Source organism: Pithys albifrons, chromosome 2, assembly GCF_047495875.1.
Source record: "Pithys albifrons albifrons isolate INPA30051 chromosome 2, PitAlb_v1, whole genome shotgun sequence".
NCBI lineage: Eukaryota > Metazoa > Chordata > Aves > Passeriformes > Thamnophilidae > Pithys > Pithys albifrons.
Window position 1 is genome coordinate 35,914,392 of NC_092459.1, and position 22,085 is coordinate 35,936,476.

The window sequence follows — 22,085 nt, forward strand, 5'->3', positions numbered from 1 at the left end:
AAGGTGTGCTGCTCAGCAGAGGCTTCACGGCACTGCTCTTCTCATAGGGCACCTCCTCAGTCAGGGTGATCTGTTGCTGCTCTGCTCAATAGAACAAAGAGATAATTTCCATTTTTATGCCTTTTTGTTTGATGTTGTTCAAATATATAGCTGTTTTCTTTATTAAATGGCCAAAAAGTACTCTGAACAACTGATCATACATATTGGCTAACTCAACAGGCAAGTACTTCAGTGAATAAACTGCAAAACCTGGAAAACTAAGTACTGAGCCTGGTATAATTCAGTCTTTTCTTCCAAGCAAGAAAGTCGGTCCCTTCTTTCAGTCCTTTTGTAGCAGAGCTCTCTTTCAGTGACATTATTGACAGCTGCGTCTTTGACACAAAAGCACTGGGATTTTTGCTGACCTGATCTTGATGTACTCCCAGAATGTTATTGTCGTTTTCCTGGGTTATTTTTCTTTTTATTTTGTGCACTGAGATAGATTAGGGAGAGGGCTGTGGACTACTAGGAATGGCACAGGAGGAGCAGCGATAGTGACCTCTCAGATCAGGTCAGCTCTTCTCTTCGTCTTGTTCTCCAGTGCTGCCTGGAGGATGGAGAGAAGTGGGATTTCACCTTCCAGGCATCTGTTTCTGGTGCATCCCAAAAATGCCTGACTGAAACAAGGCAGTTTCTGGGGGAAAAGCAGCCCTTAACGTGGGCTTGCTCCATGTCTGGAGCTGAAATATCCAGGTCTGAACCTCTCTGCTATATCTCACCAAAACAAAGTGTTATTGGGTGTTGGATTTCCCAGGGGGGGTTGCAGCACAGGGTGTAGCATTCAATAGGAATACTTAATAGGGCCAGAAAAAGCTGTGTATTAGCAAGCACACAGAGGGGAGTGCTCCACTTCTCTGGTAAACACAGAAAAGATTGACAGAAGAAATCATAAAGGTAGCACAGGCACTTTCAGTGTAATTTCTGTAGTGCCACGGGTTTTATGAGTATTTTTTAAAAGAGAAGCAGAATGTAGCTTTTCTGCAGGACATAGCATTAAGATAGCTATAAAACTGAATTCTGCAGAGAAAGGATGATAACTCAGAAAAAAAGCCTCAAGGAAATGCAAAATATAGTACTTCTGTTTTGATCCAGTGATTCTATTTGCTTAACTTTTGAACTAGTCATGTTACGAGCATGCCACATGGCAACACTTTAGTAATACTGGGGTACGTCAAGCCTAAACTTTAGAGCATGCTGGGTCTTTAAGGTAGTCTCTTGGTTTCTTCTTTTTTTTGAGTTAAGACAGAAACAAAAAAAAGAAATGTATTGTGGTGCTTTCACATTTTTGCACTCCTTCAGTTTGAAAAGCTATTTGTGTCTGTTTTAAACAATAAATAAAGATAAATGAAAAGGGACTAGCAAATATTTAGGGACTTGGTTAAATCCAGTTGAGGTCAATGGGAAACTTTCTATTGACTTGATTGAGCAGGTTATTAATGGAGAACAGCCTAACAAATCATCAGTGTGAACAATGTGACAAGACTTGGATTTTGCTTTCAAGCCTTCCAATAAAATGTGGATAGGCATGTTTTCATGTGAGTGCAGAATGGATGAATAAATAACAGTCCTTGTGCATCACAAGAGCAGGGTGAGATGGAGAACTGAATGTACTTGCATAAAGTAACTACTCATACATAAACACAGGGAAAGATCATGTAGCTTGGGGTGTTAAGGTCCTGCTGTATGGTTTGGTTGTGGAGTGCATATACTAGCAGCTACTGTTACGAAAATTCTGCTCTTAAATAGTGTGTATCGACAGCTGCCTGTCAGTGTCTGGAAGTCAGAATACAGATTAAATGTAAACAAAAACCTGCCCTTGCATTTTACAGCTGAAATCCATGTGGCTGTTCAGTGCTTGTCTGCAGCCTAATGCGCCCCACAGCAACAGCAGTGAGTCACAGTGGTTGGAAGTTGCAGTCTTAGTCCAATAGGTCCCATTTATTTTGTCAATAAGTCCGTGACGGGACCATTTGTATGATTTGTTGCCTGATGAAGCAATTGTTTACATTTGAATAGAAGTCCAAATTGCGGTGTTTTTTTTTTAACATATGAATGACTGCTTTATTGGTTCATTAATCCCAAGTTGTAGCAGTCTCTCATTTGTGTTTGTAATAATCCCCAAACCATAACAGTTCATATTTGGCTTTGCTTACAAGCTTTTAAGTCAGTAGTCTGCATGTTGAGCAGTGCCTGCATTTAGTGTTGTTTCCTTCCAATGAGCATCTGGGAGACACTCTCGTTTGCATCTGTTTCCTCTCCCTCTAGGACCCTCGTGTGTATTCAGATAAACCACCTCTTTGGTGCTGCAGCACTGAGCGCAAAATATCTTTCTAGAGGAAACACAGAGAGAGAGATTTGACTGTCTGCCTTCATCTCTCTTCCACCTATATATTTTGGGTAGGATGCATTGCTGTGAGAGAAGAACTTGGTGGGCCGTTGGTTTGACTTCTAGCCATGAAGGAGAGAGCAGCCCTGCCTGTCGCTGCAGTGGCATGGACTTATTCAATGTTTCTCTCCAAAGCTTGCTGTGCTCCAAGTTTGTATTCACAGCACGAGGGGCACCCAAAGTCCTTGTCTCTTCCTCACAGTTTGTTCTGGATTGGTGTGTGCGTGCATATGCATGTACATACCTCTGTGTGTATATATGTTTTATGGGGAAATGGGTGGGAATGTTTTTTTCAGTGTTGTACAACCCATCTCTGCTGTCATTTTCATGTTACTGGGAAGAAAAAGAAAATCTGGCATTGATAGTTCTTGCAGAGTTGATTAATCTTGAGATGATGAGCACTCTTCCAAAAGCCTGAGCCTCTAATTAGTGTAATGTGCTGGAATTGATCCTCTTTCCCACTGTCCTGTCCTAGGTAGTAGTGTCACAGTTTTTGTCTATAGTATCCCTTTAAAGTGGAAAGAACTCAAGGATTACAGGTGTGCAAAAAACTCTGGCTACTGAAGGAACTCTCTAGGGACCTCCAGCAGGTCAATTGCCCTTGAACCTGTTTTTATGAATAGAGAATCTGAAACACAAAAACCCTCTAGAATAAAAATGATACTTTAGTCTTTCAGCTCCATTTTTTAATGTTTTTATAAACAAACCCCTGAGCTTTAGGGACCTGGATGAAGCTTTTGAATGCTTTGGGGATGACCACTGGGGAAATACACAGTTAACATGAATCTCTGTTCACTGAGTAACAGGAACAGCCAGGGAACCCTTGCTTGCAGCTCTCCCTGGCCCTGCAGTGGCCTCTTCCAGCAAGTGCCCTCTCCTCCTCCAGCACCCATTTCCTGTCAGCTAGGTCCCAGTAACAGGAGAAGGTGGTGCTCCCTGGGGTGAGGGCAGCCTCCTTGGGACAAGCCCATTCTCCAGGGCAGCTTTATTTTAATGTGCCTTAAGGCACTGAATGGGCGGGTGAAGGTCATGTGATCTGAATCTTCTGAGGTTTTGCAAGCTTTTCTTATGCTTGTGCCCTGCCAGCAGGCGTGGTCTGTCTTGCAATTGCCTAGGAAGGTGTGATGGTTGAGGAAAACATGTCCCTGGTATTCATATAAACGCCCATTCTGCTTTCATAGTTTACTTTTAACATAGTACCTTTGGCTGCATGTCAGCATTTTTTCAGTGATTAGCTCTTGTTATCTTATCAGAAAGTTTCCCTGCTGGGATATACTCAAGTTGTTGACAGTTTCCCTTTTAAAGTACATGAGCTGGCTTCAAGCTGTGTTTCTTTGGGACTTTTCCTGCTTCATGCACAGATTTCTATAAATTGTTTTCATGATATATTAATAACCTGCCGGGAAATGAGATAGATGCCTGGATTAGGTGATTTACTTATTGGCATTAAGTAATGTAGAAAGTCAGGACCCATAAATCTGAATGTGCTGGAGCACATACTCATAATCCAAACATATTGTTCGTAGCTGGGAATGATATGCCATTTGGGGTTCTTTTTCTTTTTTTTTTTTTTCCTTTTCCCTCTCCCCCCACTTTTTTCCCCTTTTTTATTCCCCTATGTTTTCTGGGGCCTTTTATGTCTCCTGCTATGGAGTTACCTGGAACAGCAACACAGCCCTGTCTCTCCTCCAGGCTGATGGAGAAGGAAGTATGGTTGGTGCAGCTCAGTGCCCTTGAGTGTAGGGACAGGCATTTATAGGGACTGCAACCAGATGGAGCAAGAGGTACCCAGGAGCAGGGTGGATGGTACCCAGGGGCACTGGTGGCAGCTGAAGGAGAACCCCTGCCACACCTTCAGCAAAACAGGAATGGAAGTTTCCCACGTGGGAACAACTGCAGCTGCTAACAGGAGACAAGGTTTGAGTTTTGAGAGACCCACGTGTCAGAGTGGGTGAGGACTTTGCCCTTAGATCTGGCCTTTCCAATCAATAATGTAGGACAATTAATCAACACTTAGTGTTTTTGATGAGAAATGACACAGGCATTTTGTCCCCAGCCATTCTGTGGATTCCAGCACTGTTTTTCCTTTTTGATCTGAAGAGGCTGAGTTACCACGGTTTTACCAGCTATGTGCATGTAGGAGTCACTGTATGAAAACAATCCCATCTTGAGCTTGCTTTATTATTTACTTGAAGTGGTTTTCTCACTGTAGAAGTTGCCAAAAACCTCAGAGTACTGAGGTTGCCTTCTGCTTACTTCAGGTCACTAGTAGTCAGACAGCTTTAAATTGTTTGCTCCTTCTGTAGGTGATATCTTAGGGCTGTTTAGCTTCCTTTCCAGGGTAAGTCATTGGGTAGAAAAATAGACAATAGCACCGGTAATGAAGTAATAGATATATAATAGATAGAGGTGAAGAGTAATATGACTCTCCTTTATCTCATAAAATGCCTAGTAGAAAAAACATCATTCTTTGTGAAGATATTTTGTGAATTTAGCAATGGCTGGAACACTGTTTTCTTAACTGTAATTAAATAATCTGCAATTAACAGTTTTAGAGTGTTGCTGTTTAACGGACCTTAAGGTGTTTCATTCAGTTTCCATGTTGAGATTTGAGAGAGAAGTAATGTTTAAAAATAAGTATTGTATACAAAATGACAGATCTTTAGCAAAATGGAGTTGTTTATTATACACATGAAGTCATTGGTGTGACTACAAGTCTTACAAGTCTTCCATTCCTTTTCATTTGAGCATCTGTCATGCACAACAGTTCAGTAATTCTTGTCTCTGTCACAAAGATGGTGCCCATTACAGTAAATAAATTAGCCTGCTATTGCAACTCTGCTGTACAGAGGGAAGGTTGAAAGTGATTGACAATTCTGTGCTCTAGAGGGACAGAAACAAAAGGGTCATGAGTTCTGCTTAGGCATGGACACAGCGCCGGATATGAATTTGTAAAGAAGTACCGTTATGGGAATGTGATATCCCTTTTGTAGAGTATCATCAAGATAAACTGAAATGTTGCAGAAGGGGGAGGAGGAGTTTTCATCATACACAAAACTAACGTAGAGCCTTTGACACACTAATGTATGTCAGTTGCTGCTATTGTAGGTTTCAGAGAGTGAGGTACAAATGGAAGAATGATAAAGAGCAGATAAAATTCTATATAACTGCCATGTATAAAAATTCACCCTAAGGTATTATTACTTTCTTCTCATTCATAGCATGGCCGGACCCCCCTGCATCTTGCTGCCCACAAGGGTCATCTCCACGTTGTCCAGATTTTGTTGAAGGCAGGGTGTGACCTGGATATTCAGGACGATGTAAGTAGATACAACTTTCTTGCTTCTGGTGGAGGGGAAAAAGGGGATTTGCAAATAACAGTAGACCTTCAATTCTTTGAAGTAGAATTAAATGAAAGCAAAATCTGTCTTTCTATTTTCTAATTCAGAGATGTACCCTCTAATTTGGAGATGCAAAACTGCATGGGAGATGATATAAAGCATGGTGGTTTTCAATGAATAGCTTGGTCCTCTTGCTCAAGCAGCAGAGCTTTATAAGAGCTCTGGTTGTGCCAGGTGGGTGTGAGTAGCAGTGAGAGTCGTCACTGCCACTTCTTGTAGAAATGCTCTAGGAGTTCATTGTACTCTGTGGTAACCCACTGAAGGATGTCAGGTTGTGATGCTGGCCTGAAATGAGAGATGCATTTTGTGTAGGCGCATCCCTCAGCATCTAAAGTATTGAGCAGCTGCCCAGAGCCCTGTGCAGTGCCACAGGGAGATTGTCCTGTTGGCAGCCACATGTGGTGTGGAGGTGGTCACATCTGTGAAGCTGTTGGGTGGTGAAGCATCAGCACAATTAAAACAACTTTCAGCGAATGGTAGCTCGTTTTCATTTGGAAAAAAATATGTAAGTTACTGGAATTCTTAGGTTTCTGTAAGAGTAGTTCTAATTTTGAAACAGGTTTTGAAGCACATTACAGTGACTGGTAATGTGGTTTTAGTTACCTCACTCTGATGAAAAATGATGTAGACTGAAATGTGAAACAGCATTTGAATAACCATGATTTCTTCAGATTAATTGCTAGCTTCTGATGGCAAGCGGGAACAACTTTGAGGAAGGGTTGCTTCCCCCTGTAAAGGTGGAAAGTCTTCAAAGGAGTTAAAGGTCCAAATGTGATTAGTAGAGGCATCTGTATGATTATTAGAAGGATACTGGAAGTTTCTAGATGTCTTTTGAAAATCTCCGTAGGCATTTGTTTGCATCTAGAGAGGTAAATATGTAGAAATTGGAAAGCTTGTTTCTTTCGCTGCATGAGTAGCTGATTGCCTGTGACACACGAACAGCCTGTCTGACAAGCTTAGGACTGCGGTACTGATGTGGCCAGCTTTTCACAGGGAAACTTGTTTTTCTAGGAAGAAAATTTGCTTCCTGCACTTCTTATTCTCTTGCTGTGCCCATCTGTGAAATGGAATAGATTTGTGAGTGTAATGGGAGTATAAGTTTATTCAGATGTATCCTGGGAATGTTTTTTTACTTCTCCCAGCAAAAATGATTCATCAGGTATTCCAAGGAGAATTGCAGGTACTTTACAAGTACAGTCAGTTTTCCTGAGAAAAGCAAGTTACTGCTTTAAGAAAGCAAGGCTTCCACTGGTTTGGTCCAACTGGTTTTCTGTGAAAACTGCTTTTTGAGTAAGTCTGGTTTATTATTTTTAATCATCTAGGAATAAAATCTAGGCTGCTTATATGTAAACCTGATAGCTGTAATGGAAAAACAGTAAATCAATGTTTATCGTCATTTCAGGCCAGTGAAGAGTCTTGCACTTGTAGAAATATTCAGCTAGTAGAAGACCTATTTCACTTGTCTTGCAAACTCCTCAGGGGCTTTGCTCATGACAGCTGGATTCTGCCTCAAAATGTGGTGATTAATATGAACAGAATAGATGCATGCTGAATTCATAGATTCTGTTTCATTAAAATGTATTTTGATTTTTAGCTTTGTATTTAGTACTAGTAATTTGGTTGGGATTGAGGAGAGCCTCAGGAGTTGCTGAGTCTCAGTGGGTGTGTTTGGATTTGGCTTGTAGGAGGAGGAAGTCTAAAACACCAAATGAAGATTTTTGCTTGTGATAGGTATTAACTAAAATATTTCTGCTTTCCTTTTACATAGGTCTTCAAAGAAAGTTCTCTATTTATCGTTTCTCCATGTGTAATTCATTTTTACAGTCTATGCCCCACAGGGTATGTTCATAGTCTCTTTTAGTTGCAATCTATTGATTATGCCTTCTGTCACTTTTAATGTGTGCTTATGTGGCAGTGAAGGCATATTAGTTTCAAGTGTTGATTGACATCTGTCCGTTTAGTTGCTGTTTTTCAAAAATACAGATTTAGGTTCAGATACAAAAATGCTTGTGAGAATGGGAAGTACAACATTTGTTTGAAAAGTAAATTATTTTGTTGATTTTGTTCTGTGTCATTGTTGTGATAACACAAAAATCCAAATATATGATCTACATTTTATTTTTCTAAATAACAAAAGAAACCTAGACACTTTATTTTGGAGTTTTGAAAAAAATTCAAGACTAACTTTTAATTTGCCACATGGTAAGCAGAAACTTAAAAGTTGCTAACTGTTGTGGAGAGATTAAAATTCTCCCTTCATGTTCTACAGATACATTCTTTAAATACAGTAGGAGCCATAAGAATTAGTTGAAGAATGACCTCCAGTGGCCTGGAGTGGGATTATTATGAATTTCAGCCAGTGGAGTCCAGCTCATTAGAGTACGCCACCCCGGGAGCTAACTCCTTCCTTCTCCCTGCCAATCCTGAAAACTCTTACTGGGATCCCAATGCCATCTCTGAATGGTCAATGAGTATCCACACAGCACACACCTCAGAAATAGTCAAGGAGAAAGTTGTCCCGGTGAAGGAAATCAAGGATGAAAAAAATAAGAGAAACCAGAAGAGAAAGGCTAGGAAGGAACCTAGAAGATCAGAGAGAGAGAAGGAGGTTAGAACTCTCACTTATCCACGCTGTCTTGAGCCTGACGCCTTGCACGGTGCATGCTGCGAAACCTTGTCCTGGCAGTCCGGCACAGCCGGGCTCTGTGGCGCTGCATGGCTGGCTTTGCACTGGGCGCTCTGCATCCCCTTCCCTGCCCTGAACACACTCTCTGGAAATCTAACTGCAAAAACAAGTTGATCTAAAACAAAGGTCGAGACTCCAGAACTTCCCTTCTGGAAGCTTCAGTTTAAGAAGCAGAAAATTAGTTTCAAATGGAACAATAGCCCAGGGTTCGGGATCATTTCTAGCTGAATGAAAGTATATGAAGTGTCTTATTCCTGTGCTCTCATTTCATTTAGACTGTAATTTGTTTTGTTCATGATTATTTTTCATGCCTTGATCACTTCTGCTGGTCATTCATCATCATTTACTGTTCAGAGTGAACAGTGTGTGATGATGAGCAGCACAGAGACCCTGAGAAACATGATGGCATATTCAGTTGCCTTTGTGTAGAGTTGCTTCAGAGTATCCACATATGCTTGTATGCTCCTGTGAGTATTTAACACTTGGTTATATTTTAACTTTAGAATATTTTGATATATCTACTGTGAATTTAGTGGCTTGATTTTATAGTATATGACTTTGCAAGTGCCATCCAGCACTTTGTATCAGGCATTGAAGCCACGAGGTTTTGCTGGTTATTTTGGTTGTTTATGTTTTGGTTGGTCAGAGTTGTGGATGCCCTATCCCTGGGAGTGTTCAACGTCAGGCTGGATGGGGCTTTGAGCAGCATGGTGTAGTGGAAGGTGTCCCTGCCCATGCCACTGAGGTTGGGCTCGATGACCTTTACAGTCCCTTTCAACCCAAACCATTCTATAATTCTATGATTTTGGTGCAATTCTCCAGTAGTAAGACAGTCTATTGATTTCTGCAAACATAGACTGACAGCAAGCACGCAAAATGTGACACTGGAGAAGGGCTTTAAAGCAGATTGTACAACTGATGGATGCTCTGGAGAACAGGAGTGTGCAGAAGAACACAATATGGTGGTTATAGGTTGTTTTTTTAAATCAGAGAAAGGAAAATGTAGCTTGTATACAAACTAGTGTAAACCAAATCTCACTAATTCTGGGCAGTAGAGTCTGATAGAGAGACTTCAGTAAACCAGGAGAGCTGTGCAAAAGTCCACCTGAAACAGTTTTGTAAGTCCCTTGTATTGTTTCATTTCCCCTGGGGTGAACTTCAGATGTAAAATCGATTCCTGTCCAGTTTCCAGATGCCTGGTCCCAGTAGTTGCATCCACTCTTTTTAAGTTAGTCAAGGAGGTAGTTGCAAACAACACGACACTGAGTAAATGCTACCAGCCTAGCCAACACAGAAGTACTAATGCCAAAGTCATGGAGAAGTCAAGATTTAAGTATCTGCCTTTCTTCAGGATTCCCAACCTGTAACCTCTCCTGACAGCAGGTGTTTAAGCTCTCTATAAAGAGAGAAATTTCGTTTGGAAACTGACCTGCTGCTGTGTGACAGCTCTGTCACAAGTGTAACTCAGGAGTGCAGTACTGCATCCTCTGCATCAGGGGGTGCAGATTTCTATCCCAGCCTCCCCGTATCTTCCTCTCTCTATCTCACTGAATACTAAGATTTTTCTTAAAAGTGGAGCACTTTCAACACTGCAGTGCTGTCACAGCAAGACAAACTGGGCGAGTACTGTAACCTCTGGGCTGCTGCAGAAGAGTCAGTGGCCTCTTCCTTCACTGGTTCCATTTCAAAGGTTGGTGGGTGTACCTTCAACATGCACAGAGCTTCTTCCAGCAAGCATGGCAGGAGAGCACTCAAAGGGTGAGAGAGAGGAGGAGAGACATCTGTGTTAGGGACTGTGTCAGGGCAAGGCTGTGTGGTGCCACCATGACTGCAGTGCCCTGTGGCAGTGTTGTAAGCTTAGATGTCCAGGGCATTGGAGTGGAATGAGTTTGAGTTGCCTTCAGGGCTAGGCAGAGTCTGAGAAAGGGGGTTTAAGATTCACCAGTGTAGTCCTTAGTGCCTTATTTCTATCAAGTCTCACTTAATTCTTTTTGGCTTTGGGCCCACATCTGCATTTAGGCAGACTGTTTTCTGTCAAGGTCATGTTTGTGTGACACGGCACCGGAGTTATCCCTGTTCATTCCTACTGATCTGCAGTCTGTTCCCAAGGCATAAATCTCTTGCAAATAGGATCATAAATTGTGCCCAACATAATAGTCTGGACAGTTAATACACATTTACTGCAATAATTGCTCTCTGAGCCTCTGGAAGAGCACCCTAATGCCTTGCTAAAAGCAGAAATCTGATGAGTGCTTTCAGAGATAGTTATTTTAGCAATTAATAAAAGATACACAAGTCGGTGATTACACTGTGTGAAAATTCATGCTGTGAAAAAATATATCTTTTTTCTCTGACTCCATAAATGGTGAGGTAGGGATTTGCTCCACTGCTGAAGGGGAGGCAAGACAGGTTAGAGTGCAGCAGTGCAGGCAGCGTTATTTATAGGTGGGCTACACCATCTATGTCTGGGTTGCTCAGTGACTCACACAGAGGCCATTGCAATCTGGTGGTTCAGCTTTCACAGCACCTTAAGCAGTTTAAGGTTAATGATTGTGCTGAGGTCCAAGGGACCAGTCAACTGGGTCCTGCTCTGTTCTGCTGGCAAAGGGACCTGGGGATGGTAGGGACAGACCTTCACTAGGGCATTGATACATGTCATGTCTTCACTGGGAGATGCCTCAGTTGGTGAAACAGGGTTTGAGATATCATTTGACAGTCCCTGCTATAGGGATAAGGTATTTGTTTTTCCCAGTCAGGGTGTGGGTTGGATCTTCCTCTTAGATGCTTGGCTCTCCCCATGCTTGTATGGGGCAGTTGTCAGCACCAAAGCCCACACCTTGGACAGGAGGCACCTGAGCCATTTGAGGAACTTGTATCCCTTCACCTACCTGGGCTTCCATTTTGGGGACCAGAATATGGTATGGGGCAAAACTCAGGCATGGCTGAAGATGTCCCAGTGCTGCTCTGCATCCCAGGTAAATGGAACCCCAGCATACAAGTTGAGCTCTCCAAGGAAGACCTGCTCTTGCAATAGTGAGGTGTTCTTCCCACTTTCCAAATGAACAAATATGTTTGTTTTGAAATTAAATGACATGCAGTTAAAAGTAGCTATAATATAAACAAACTTCAAAAAGCTGAATGGCTTTGACCTCACTGCAATTACTGTGATGGGGTTGGGCTAATTACAGAAAGAGTTTTGATTTAAACTGACCTATGGAGAAGGTCCTTAATCACAAACTAAATGCAGTGCAACCCCTTCCTGCCCCCACTTTAGTCTTCTCCACAATAATTTCCCAGAGTGTAAAGAGACAGAAACCAGCCATTCATTGTTGAAACTCTATTCACTGCAATGGCAGTTGCCATCTTGTTTTAGTCGGTTTTAGAATATCTTCTGTAGTTTTGCTGGCACAGCAATACCAGTTGGCAGGGGTAGGCTGGTGGGTTGCTTTCCACTTTGTGATAGATAAAATGATTTTTGCCCTGTCCACATTACCCATTGCTGCCATAGCAGTAGCAGTGCCAGTCACCAATGCCATACATTATCAAAAAGGGTATTAAGTTCTTCCTCAGCTTATTGGCAAGCAGATTTCCATGTAGTTGTAGTTACTGGTAACTATTTGACACTTGTACCTGTGAGATGGTATAATCTGGACATTTTCCATAACATTTTGATTGTCTTTTATTATGGAACAAGTACACAAGTTCAGAGAACTTGCAATGCTCTCAGTTTTCCAATACTTTGTGCTTTTCTGAAAGTCCCACTTTTTGGAACCATTACTGTCTTTGTTCACATTCTCTTAAAATGCATTTCCAGTCACAAGAACAAAAGTAAAAGTATTTAGCCTCTAGAGACAAAGTATAGACAGCAATTTTTAAAAAAGGGCATTCAACACAATTTTTAAGAAAACAACTTCATGACTATAAGACATTTATATTTATATATCTTAGTAAATTTAATTATTTACTGGTGGCAGTTCCTGAAAGATTGTAGTTGGCAATGCTCATTTTTTAAGGGTAGATTAATAACTATTTTGATGACATTAGCACAAAAGAACCCCATCAAGAACAATTTTTAAGTAAGCTGTTAATTACCTTTGAGAACAAATTATTCAAACTAGTTGGTTTTATAAAGACTTTGAGACTGTAGAACAGAAAATACAAAAAATCCTCTAGTTTTAGTGTACAGTATAATATAATATAATATGCTTTATAGCAGAGAAATTTTGTATCTATTTAGGACTGGCTTCCTGCTAGCCTTTTTTCCTCAGATACATGGCATATCTCTGCCTTGTGTGTGTTTGTGGTGACTATTATCTAGATGGGCAGAAGTGGATTGGATTCCTACTCCGTCTATTCATAAAAAAAAGGTTGTGTGCAGCTTTGAAGCCTGTCTTTGTTCCTGGGCTCAGACTGTGCTCCAGCGTTGTGGTTTCAAACTGACTTCAAAGGAAAGCCAAGGCCAGTTGTTGTGGCAGCAGTGGAATTACTGCAGCTCATTTTCCTATCGATCGGTGTCTTACATCCCAACATGCTGCTGCATAAATCCTTCTCTTCTCCTGTGTTTATCAGGGCCTCGCTAACATGCACATAAAAATTATAGATAACCCCCATTGGGCAGGTCCAGTGTTTTGCATTTCCCTAGTTTTCAGTTCCTGAAAGGCTTATAGAAAATTAATCTTGGGCTCTCCAGGTCAGCGAATGAGTTCAGCAGTTGTTAAGAGGGGAGATAGATGGGCAGTCAGACAAGATGACAACATTGGCATCATTCCTTTGGAAAACTGGGCCATAAAGGAAATAAACTGATGTAAGAAACTTGGTTGTTGCTGCTACATGGCAGGTCAATGAGAAATGAAGGTTGTTTGGACCTCAAGATGACTCAATTGCTTGAGGGAAACAAGTGGATGGTCTTGCAGTTGTGGTACTCGTTGTAAAGTTGCCTCTACTCTTAGCACTAATTGGTAAATTCATCAGAGGTGCTGAAGAGACTGATCTCATCTCATGCTCCTTATCCTAAGCAGGGCTGATGGAGCAATCAGAGCCAAAACAGGAGAGCCTTATCCAGTTAGTGTAAGTACTGGAGGATGATTATGATGAATTACGACAGCCTGTAATTCCCTTTAGTTCCCTTCAGATTTGGTTGACTGTTAGACACGTAGTGCCCAATGTGTTTGATTCACTGACTTCTAATACCACCATAGTTTTCAAATGCTTCTGCGCTGTATATGGGATTGTGATGACTTGCAAAATTCTGTAAACAGTTGGTTTGATACTTTCAATTGCTTCACTGATCTTGGAAACTTTGATGGTAGTTGTTTGCAGAGACTGGTTTCAAAGGCAGCTTGGATTTAAACAGTATGTGTGTTGAAGATGCAGCCCCTGTGTATGTTGCCTGCACTTGCATTGAGTCAAAATAAGGTGGGAATGGTACCAATTACAAATTTGCTTCTTTTTGCAGGGTGATCAGACAGCATTGCACCGGGCTGCAGTGGTGGGGAACACTGATATCATAGCAACTCTGATTCAAGAGGGGTGTGCTTTGGACAGACAAGACAAGGTAACAGGCAAAATCAAGGCCCTGTGGAATGGCAGCCTTGCCAACCAGTAATATTAAGGTCTCAGGTGGAAAGTTAGAGTTTATCCTCCTGACTAAGTGTCTGGTGCTTCTAAAGTAATTGCAACAGTTAGATTTAAAAAAAAAAAAAGCTGTACCATCTCTTTAATATAAATTGCTGATTCAGTTATGTTTTTATATTAGGCTGATGGTTTAAGAGTCTGTTTTCAGCTCATTAGGGGATGAGTTAAAGGAATGTACAACCATACTATGCCCTATGCAAAACACTGCACAGTTTCCCGTTATTATCTCAGCAACTTGAGAATCCCAGGTTTTAAGTTTAGTTTGGGAACAAATATAACTCATTTCACATTTCAGACAAAAGAAATAACACTACTTTTGCCCTCTTCTAAAAATAAAATAGAAAATAAGCTAGTAGAAAAGGAAAATATGTTTTTAAGAGAGCAGGTTATACAGCACATAACCTTCTCTTGTGTGTGTGCTCCTCAGGATGGGAACACTGCTCTTCATGAAGCTTGTTGGCATGGATTCAGTCAGTCTGCCAAAGTGCTTGTTAAAGCAGGAGCCAACGTTCTTGCCAAGAACAAGGTGAGACCCATGCAGTGGGAGCTTTCAGTTCTGGTGTAAGGTGGCTGATTCTTGGAACTGGAGGTTTCTGGTCATGGCATTTCTCAGCAGGTGGGGAGCCAACTCCTAGTGGGATTTTTTTCTTTTTTCTTTTTTTTTTTGGCATTTAACACGCCTGGATGGTTCATCCACAGGCATTAGGAAATTCATATTTTGACAGCTGATGCAGGACAGACTCAATAGCGCGTTGAATGATACATTAATTACAGCTGAGGAGCACTGCCATTCCTGTGGAAATCTCCATGGTGTTCTAATTTATACCAAGATTCATTGTGATTGGTGCAATTTAAAAGGGAAATGAATTGTACTAATAGGAAAATGGTATTGAAAATGTGGGGGTTTTTTCTAGAAATTAAACAACCAAAGAAATGTAAGCCACAGAGAGGGGAAAAAGAAAAGGTGTATCTTTTGTTACTAAGTTCTTCCTAACGTATTAGCATAGTCTTCCCAAAATCTTGTAATGAACCTGGATTACATTCCTTTTGTTATTTATAATACCTTGAGAGACATTTAGAGGAAAGAATAACAAAGCACCGGGGTTTAGTTCCACTCTAATTGTTATAACTGTGTGACACTTCAATTCACTAACTCAGAAGTTAATGGAATAGTCTAGGAAATAGTGGTAGCAGCCTACAGTGTGACTGGAGTCAGGGTTTGGATCCCTGTGCTGATGGGTCGGTCAGATCACAGGGCTGGCACTGTGCCCTTCGTTACAGGCGAGAGAACTTTGGGGTGGCTTTATGGGATCTCTGGGCATTTTTTAGTAAACATGTCTCTAAAACTACAACTGAAAGGAGCTGGGGAAGAAAGGAGACAGCTAGCTGAACTCTAAGATTTAAAGTAAAAAGGCACTTTGCCTGGGCATAGTGTTTCTGTATATGCATGTGTATATATGCAGTATATAACCATATGTTTGTACAATTATGGTGACTTTATGGTCTGTAATTACACAATCTTTGATATTATATTTGATATTCCTTCTTTTATATTATTTCAACTACCAGTTTTTATTTTCTGTAGTTATTTTTGCTGTAATGTCCCCCTAGATTTGTATTAAAGGTCCTTCAGAAAACTTCCCATGCTTTACTATAAAGTCAAGACTATAAAATCTTGTGAACGATTATACTTCTATCCCTGGATATGTTTGTCTATGTATATACATTCCCTTCTGTACAAAGGTGTGGGCTTATGATGCAAGTCTGGTTATCCTGCATGCTTGGATGCCTCAGGGAATTAGAAGATTTAGCTAACAAGCCAATGTATGTCAACTGGAGACAACCTCTCTGGGAAAGTATGTGCACAGAATGGCTCAGCAGGGTTGATGGCTGAAATATGCCTGGAAAACTTTAATACTGTGTGAGCAACTCCTGTGCTGGCCTTTGATGTCTTACCCTCACAATCCTCTCCCTTTGCATTTCACTCTTTGGGTGGTTTCTAATGGAGAAGATCTATTTTCAGGAGCTGCTGAAAAATGTGGGATTTTTGCATGCTTCTATCCTTTTGATTTCAAGAAAAACGAAGAGCTTAAGTCTACTTAATCCCCAAATGGTTTCTCTAGTCTCTCAGCTTTTTATGTTACTGATGACAAGGCATAATCATTCTGACAGCTTTTCTGGCAGCCAGGGCTGAGTGCCATGTGCAGGAGCATTCCATGGGCTGTTGACTTACACCTGGGAATTGTGTGATTTTGCCTGGATGGGACAGATATGGCCTGCTAGATTTGCCAAACCCTGTGAAGATGCAGAGGACAGAAGGGATTTCACTTTGTATTTTCTGTAACTCCTTGTTAATATCAGCTGGGTAGCTGTATTCATCCTGTGCAGCAATCACCCTGGAGATGCAGTTTATTTTCAGTCAAGTTGTCTTAATAAAACCCATTGCTGTGATAGATAATCCAGTGAGATCAGCTGTAACCTTCTTTTTAGATCCCCCATCAGCCTGTACATTTCAGTGAAGAAGATTCCCAGAGTGGTACAGCTTGGACCGTCTCTCATTCCTGCAGAAGCTGGTGAGAGATTTGTCACCCCATGGGACTCGAGCCAGATGAGCCTTGGCACCAGCACTGTGACTTCTTCCAGCATTTAGGTCCTTGCCCATCACCTGCTGCACAGGACCTCTCTGCCTTCCCACCAGGCTCAACCTACCAATAATACAGCAAATGATAAAGGCATTGCAGAGCCTTTTTATAGATAAACCCTGGAGGGAAACATTGACACTTAAATGCAATCCAGCTGAGAAGCAAAAGTTTCATGTCTGCTACAGTTAGAGACTATAGTCAGGTCTGAAATAGTCTGTAACTGGGACTGAAGACCTAAGACCACATAAAGAGTTGGCTTTTTGTAATTCAAACCCTGCAGCTTTGATCTGTGTTTTGAAAGCATGGGGAACAAATTAAAGGACATAATCAAGCCTGGAAAACCTTTTTACCTGAGGTGATTTAATTTCTAGGTCCCAAAAGCCAAACTTTTTCAGGCAAACAAAAGCCAAATGCTGCCAGAAAAACTTGTCAGACCAATGAAATCCTTCACAGTGATAGAAAGACTATACACAAGCAAACGTTCTTTGATTTCTGTCCATAAAAACTGCATGTTGGCTTCTTTCAAGAACCATAGCATGTGATTCTCTGGAGTCTGAGAGGCTTTCCCCCTGCCCTCTCTTCTCATCTTGGCTGGAGATTTATGTACTTTCTGAAGCTTCTTGATAACCTAAAATCTGCATCATGCCCTGTGAGAGCACCTACAGACCCAGCCAGACTTAGGGCTGGTTTGTGTTACAATCATAAGGAGACAGGCGTTGTTGTACCCTCATCTGCCGAATACCCTCCAGCAGTCACAGCCAGCCTCACTTGAGATCAGAGGTGCTGTGCCATGGCAGTGTTTCTTTGTGTGTATGCATGGGGGAAATCCAAAACACGAGCATTATAGTTCTTTAAATTAAATACTTGATATTACTGTTTGATATTAATGAATGAGACAGTTTTTAGAGTCTTTGCTTCCTTCAAACAGATTTGACCAATGCAAATATCATAAGACTGTGCAATTTCTGCCTTTACAATATCCCAGCTAAGCCATTGCCAGGATGAAGAGGGAATTTCAGTCTCCACATTCATTCAGCTCTTGTCTTTGGGAAACTACCGGTGACACTTTCCCACCCCTGCGTAGATCTTCTTGTGGGAAGGCCTGTGAGATTTTATTTTTAATGCTTATAACCAAATTCTAAATATGCCTTTTATATTTTCCTGCATTTCTCTAAGGCAGGTAACACACCTCTTCACCTGGCTTGCCAGAATAGCCATTCCCAGAGTACTCGTGTTTTGTTACTTGGAGGATCTCGAGCAGACCTGAAAAATAATGTGAGTTTTGAAAACATGTTCATTTTTGTGTGACTTGGTTTTAGCTATATTGCTTAAGCTTGTAGAAATTCTCAGAAAGGCTTTAACTTGCGATTTTTTCCTCCCTTGAGCAGGAAAGGAAGAAGCCAAAATGGCTTTGCTGTTGCACAGATCAAGGCAGCTGGTCTTTGCTGCCTTTTGGGGTCCTGATAGCCTGACCCATATCCTGTTGTGCAATTCTGCGAAAGGCCTCCTCTCTCAAAAACATGGAAAATTTAAAGGGGTTTTATGCCAGACTGGTGCAAGTCTCCAGACCTGCAGATTGTATATATTGTGTGTCAGTCTGTCAAATGAGGTAGATTCAAAGTGGCTTCAATTTCAGTCACCTTTCCTCCCATTTTATAATGATTCTTTACTGACATAGGAAAAAAAACAATCTACAAAGGAAGGCAGATGTTTTTGTCCCTGCTTGATAACAAAGTGGACAGAGACACACAGAAATGGAAACCTGTGGGCCTCTGCTCTCAGTCACAGCTGCACAAGTGCCACCCCTCATGGGAATGCTGCTCTGGCTCCCACTCCTCATATTTTCAGCATTATGTGCAACCCCCAAATTGAGATTCCAAATCAGATTGTTTTATGGTTCAGAAGAACAGACTTAATGGAAAATGTAAGTCAAGTTTGTAGTACAGTAAACCAGGATTTTATAATTCCAGTATTTCTCATCAATGGTTAATGAATTCATGCCCCCATCTTGCCTGACCCCATCTCTTGCTAAACTTTCCCATCCATAATAGCAGGTTTTGTACTGCAGAGAAGACAGCATAGTTATTCAGTGGAGGTGTGTGGTACTTGCTGCTCTTTCTGGTTTAGTAGGACTGTTTCATCCCCAAACACCATGACAAGTGCAGGATTTCTCACTGTGATTACACGCTCAGAGCTTTGTTTCTGTTTGCAGGCAGGAGATACATGTCTGCATGTGGCTGCTCGTTATAATCACTTGCCCATCATTAGGGTGCTGCTCAGTGCTTTCTGTTCTGTCCATGAAAAGAACCAGGTCAGTGCATGAACCTCATTGTGACTCTGTGCCCTTTGCATATGGCCAGTTGTTGGGAGGAGGGATTCCTACTCAAGTAATCCCTCTTCATTCCATGTTCCACTATACCACCAAACGCCTAAGCTTTTAAGAAGAGCCTTAAAGTAATGGCATATCAGTGGTTTATTATTTTGCCATTGCATTTGCATAATTTCTTTAGAACACTGCTTATTTATGAGGTGATTTAATGATCTTGTGGCCATTACAGAGACATTGTGAAGCAGAACTTGCAGACATTTAGATGCTACAAAAATGTGAATTCCGCTGAAATACTTCACTTTGCTGCATTTTGCAGTAGGGGGAATTAAAAGGATATAAAAGTGAAGAAAAGGTATACTCTAAATTCAAAATAATAATCAGTCCAGCCTAGAATTAATCATCCACAGTTGTTTTATAGAGAAGTAATTGATTCCTGTACCTATAGCATAACATTATTGGGTGGTAGAAGGGAATGAATTTAGTACATTAAAGTGTGTTAAATCTGCTAAATAAACATTATGTGGTACTTAACCACATTTTCTCATATTCCTGGGAAATTTTCCATGTGTAGTTGAAGATCATAAAGATGTTTTCTGATCTGTACCTTCAATCTTCTTTCTTTGTTATGAGATATTACAGCAAAGAAAGTGGATTCAGCATGCTAAATTCACTATGTAATTTTATTTGGAAATAAGTTTTTTAACTTGCAAAATGAACTACTGAATATTAGGATCAACCACTGTGAACCTGGCCCAGAGAGACATCCTTTTCCTTCATTCCCCAGCACTACATGAAGTTTTTCCATATTTGCACATACAATGATTTGATTTAGGTATATGCCTCATCTAAGTTAGCAGCAAGCAATAGATAGCCACTAGTTCCAAGGAAATTGAAGTTTACGAAGACAAAATGCAAGGCAAGGGGGACAGGAAGGCATTGTATACACATGTAGGGTCTCCCTTGAACAGCTGCTGGCTCTGTTACCAGTGCTTAAATCTGATCACAGCCATCTTCACCTCACTGCACCAGGACAAGAACAGGGCAGTGTGTTCGTGCTGGACCTGCATTGTGTCCTGGCATTGCTCCAAAATCTGTTTTTCCGGAGGAATCTTGTGAAGAGAATGCCAACCATCTTGCTGCTGGTATTTATCTGATTATTTTTGAGTAATCTGATACATGACCACCTGTGCACCAAATAATCAAACCTAGGAGAAAAAAAAGAAGACAAGGTTGTGGTGGGAAAACTGGTTCTGCTCTCAGATGTCATATCCATTTGCTGCAGATAGAGCTGGGCTGTTTCCAAGCTACATCATGTATCCCTTGGTTTAGTTAAATCAGATCATCAGTGCCCCAGCTGCATTTCTCAAACACAGGCTGAAGTAGCTTCTTGCACCCCCCTGTCAGTTTCCTCCCAACTCACCTTTTTTTTTTTTTATTTTTTTATTGACCTGGCCTTATTTAAGTTTAGTTGTTGCATCAATAAGCGTAGGTCTTTTAACCTCTGAGAATCTTTTAGGAAGGTGTGAATTCTGTAGGTGAGACCCAAGGACTTGTGTCACAAGTTTGTTTCCTGTTTTCTGACTTGCAGGCAGGGGATACTGCACTCCATGTCGCTGCTGCTCTAAATCACAGGAAGGTGGTGAAGCTGTTGTTGGAGGCAGGGGCTGATACATCTGTTGTCAACAATGTAAGCAGGACATGGAATTTCTTTGGTATTTTATGTTAATATAGAGTCCCTTCAAAATTCTTCATAGGCTTGGTAGAAAATACTTGGTTGTTAAATATTGAATTACATCTGGGTAAATTAAAGCAGTTAGTCCCTTTATTCTTGTGCACAAAATATGTCCTGAACCTGGCTGGAAAAATTCTACATTTCCAGTAGCTTGTATTTTTAAGGAAGTGGTGGGTTTTTTTCTCTCAGGCAGGTCAGACCCCTCTAGAGGTTGCCAGACAGCACAATAACCCCGAAGTTGCGCTCCTCCTCACTAAAGCTTCACAGGTATGTTACTGGTCTCTCCTCGACACACACATACACATGGAGCTGAGGCCAGTTAACCTTGGGAGGCTGCATTCCCTCCTCCTTATCTTGTGCTGTGAAAGGTGCCTACATTTCTGTTGGCATTGTGGGCTGGTCTCAGGTCTATTGATGCAGAGCCTTTCAGCCCCCAAGACCAGCAATGTGTGCAGATTCAACCTCAGTGCTGTCAGAGGTCCCACTGTCCTGACTAGCAGAGGATGGAGCAGTCAGAGGCACTTGTTCCCTGCAGTGGCCTAGAGGTTAGAAAGTTGCTCTGTACCCAGAAGCTCCTGGGTTGTGTCACTCTGCTGGCTGCCTCAGGCATGTCCCATCCCCAAGATGGAAGGTGCTTTGAAATGGGGACAAAATGTCCTGTTTATACTTCACAGCTGTGCATGAAATGTTACAATGCTCTTCTGGCCAGAAGACAGGTGGGAGGGCATGAGACCAGGCACGATCCCTTCCCTCCTCCTCCTTGTCACCTCTGTATGTAAAGGGCTGGGCTTGGCTTGCCTACCAGCCCAAGAACACAGGAGGACACAGGAAGAGTTGCTTACCACTCAAGGGGACAGCAAATTGTCCCAGTAGAGTGATGTCAGTGGTGGTGTGTTTTCACAGCCATAAACACCCACATTGCTTGGCCCACCAGTGTCCATCTGGCAGTGCACTCTCCCTTATCCATTGCCCTTTAGACAGATGTGGAAAAAGTCTGCTATATTACTTGTCTTTTGTGGTAGGAAAGAGCGTGACATCACTGAGTAACAGTGTGCTCTGCCTTCAGGTCTCGCGTTTTAACCGTGGGAGAAGCCTGAGGAAAAAGAGAGAGAGACTGAAGGAGGAGAGGCGAGCTCAGTCAGTGCCACGGGATGAAGTGGTACAGAGCAAGGTACATCCTGGCATTACCAGCTGGACCTGCTGTGAGGAGGGAGTGTCACTAAAACCCATCAGGAC

General features: G+C 41.6%; 1 protein-coding gene across 9 annotated transcripts in view; it reads left to right on the forward strand.

Annotated features, from left to right (window-relative positions):
* ANKRD6 (ankyrin repeat domain 6) overlaps positions 1-22,085 on the forward strand; it is a 102,575-nt gene that overhangs the window by 68,775 nt on the left and 11,715 nt on the right. For 6 of the 9 annotated variants that reach the window (XM_071548750.1, XM_071548749.1, XM_071548747.1 and 3 more), the window contains exons 5-12: positions 5,647-5,745; positions 13,968-14,066; positions 14,574-14,672; positions 17,965-18,063; positions 19,001-19,099; positions 20,706-20,804; positions 21,039-21,116; positions 21,916-22,020. In XM_071548750.1, the coding sequence (XP_071404851.1) occupies positions 5,647-5,745; positions 13,968-14,066; positions 14,574-14,672; positions 17,965-18,063; positions 19,001-19,099; positions 20,706-20,804; positions 21,039-21,116; positions 21,916-22,020 (777 nt within the window). Of the gene's footprint in view, positions 1-5,646; positions 5,746-8,140; positions 8,435-13,967; positions 14,067-14,573; positions 14,673-17,964; positions 18,064-19,000; positions 19,100-20,705; positions 20,805-21,038; positions 21,117-21,915; positions 22,021-22,085 lie in introns of those variants that run through there. The other 3 variants (XM_071548743.1, XM_071548746.1, XM_071548753.1) reach the window with 2 other exon arrangements.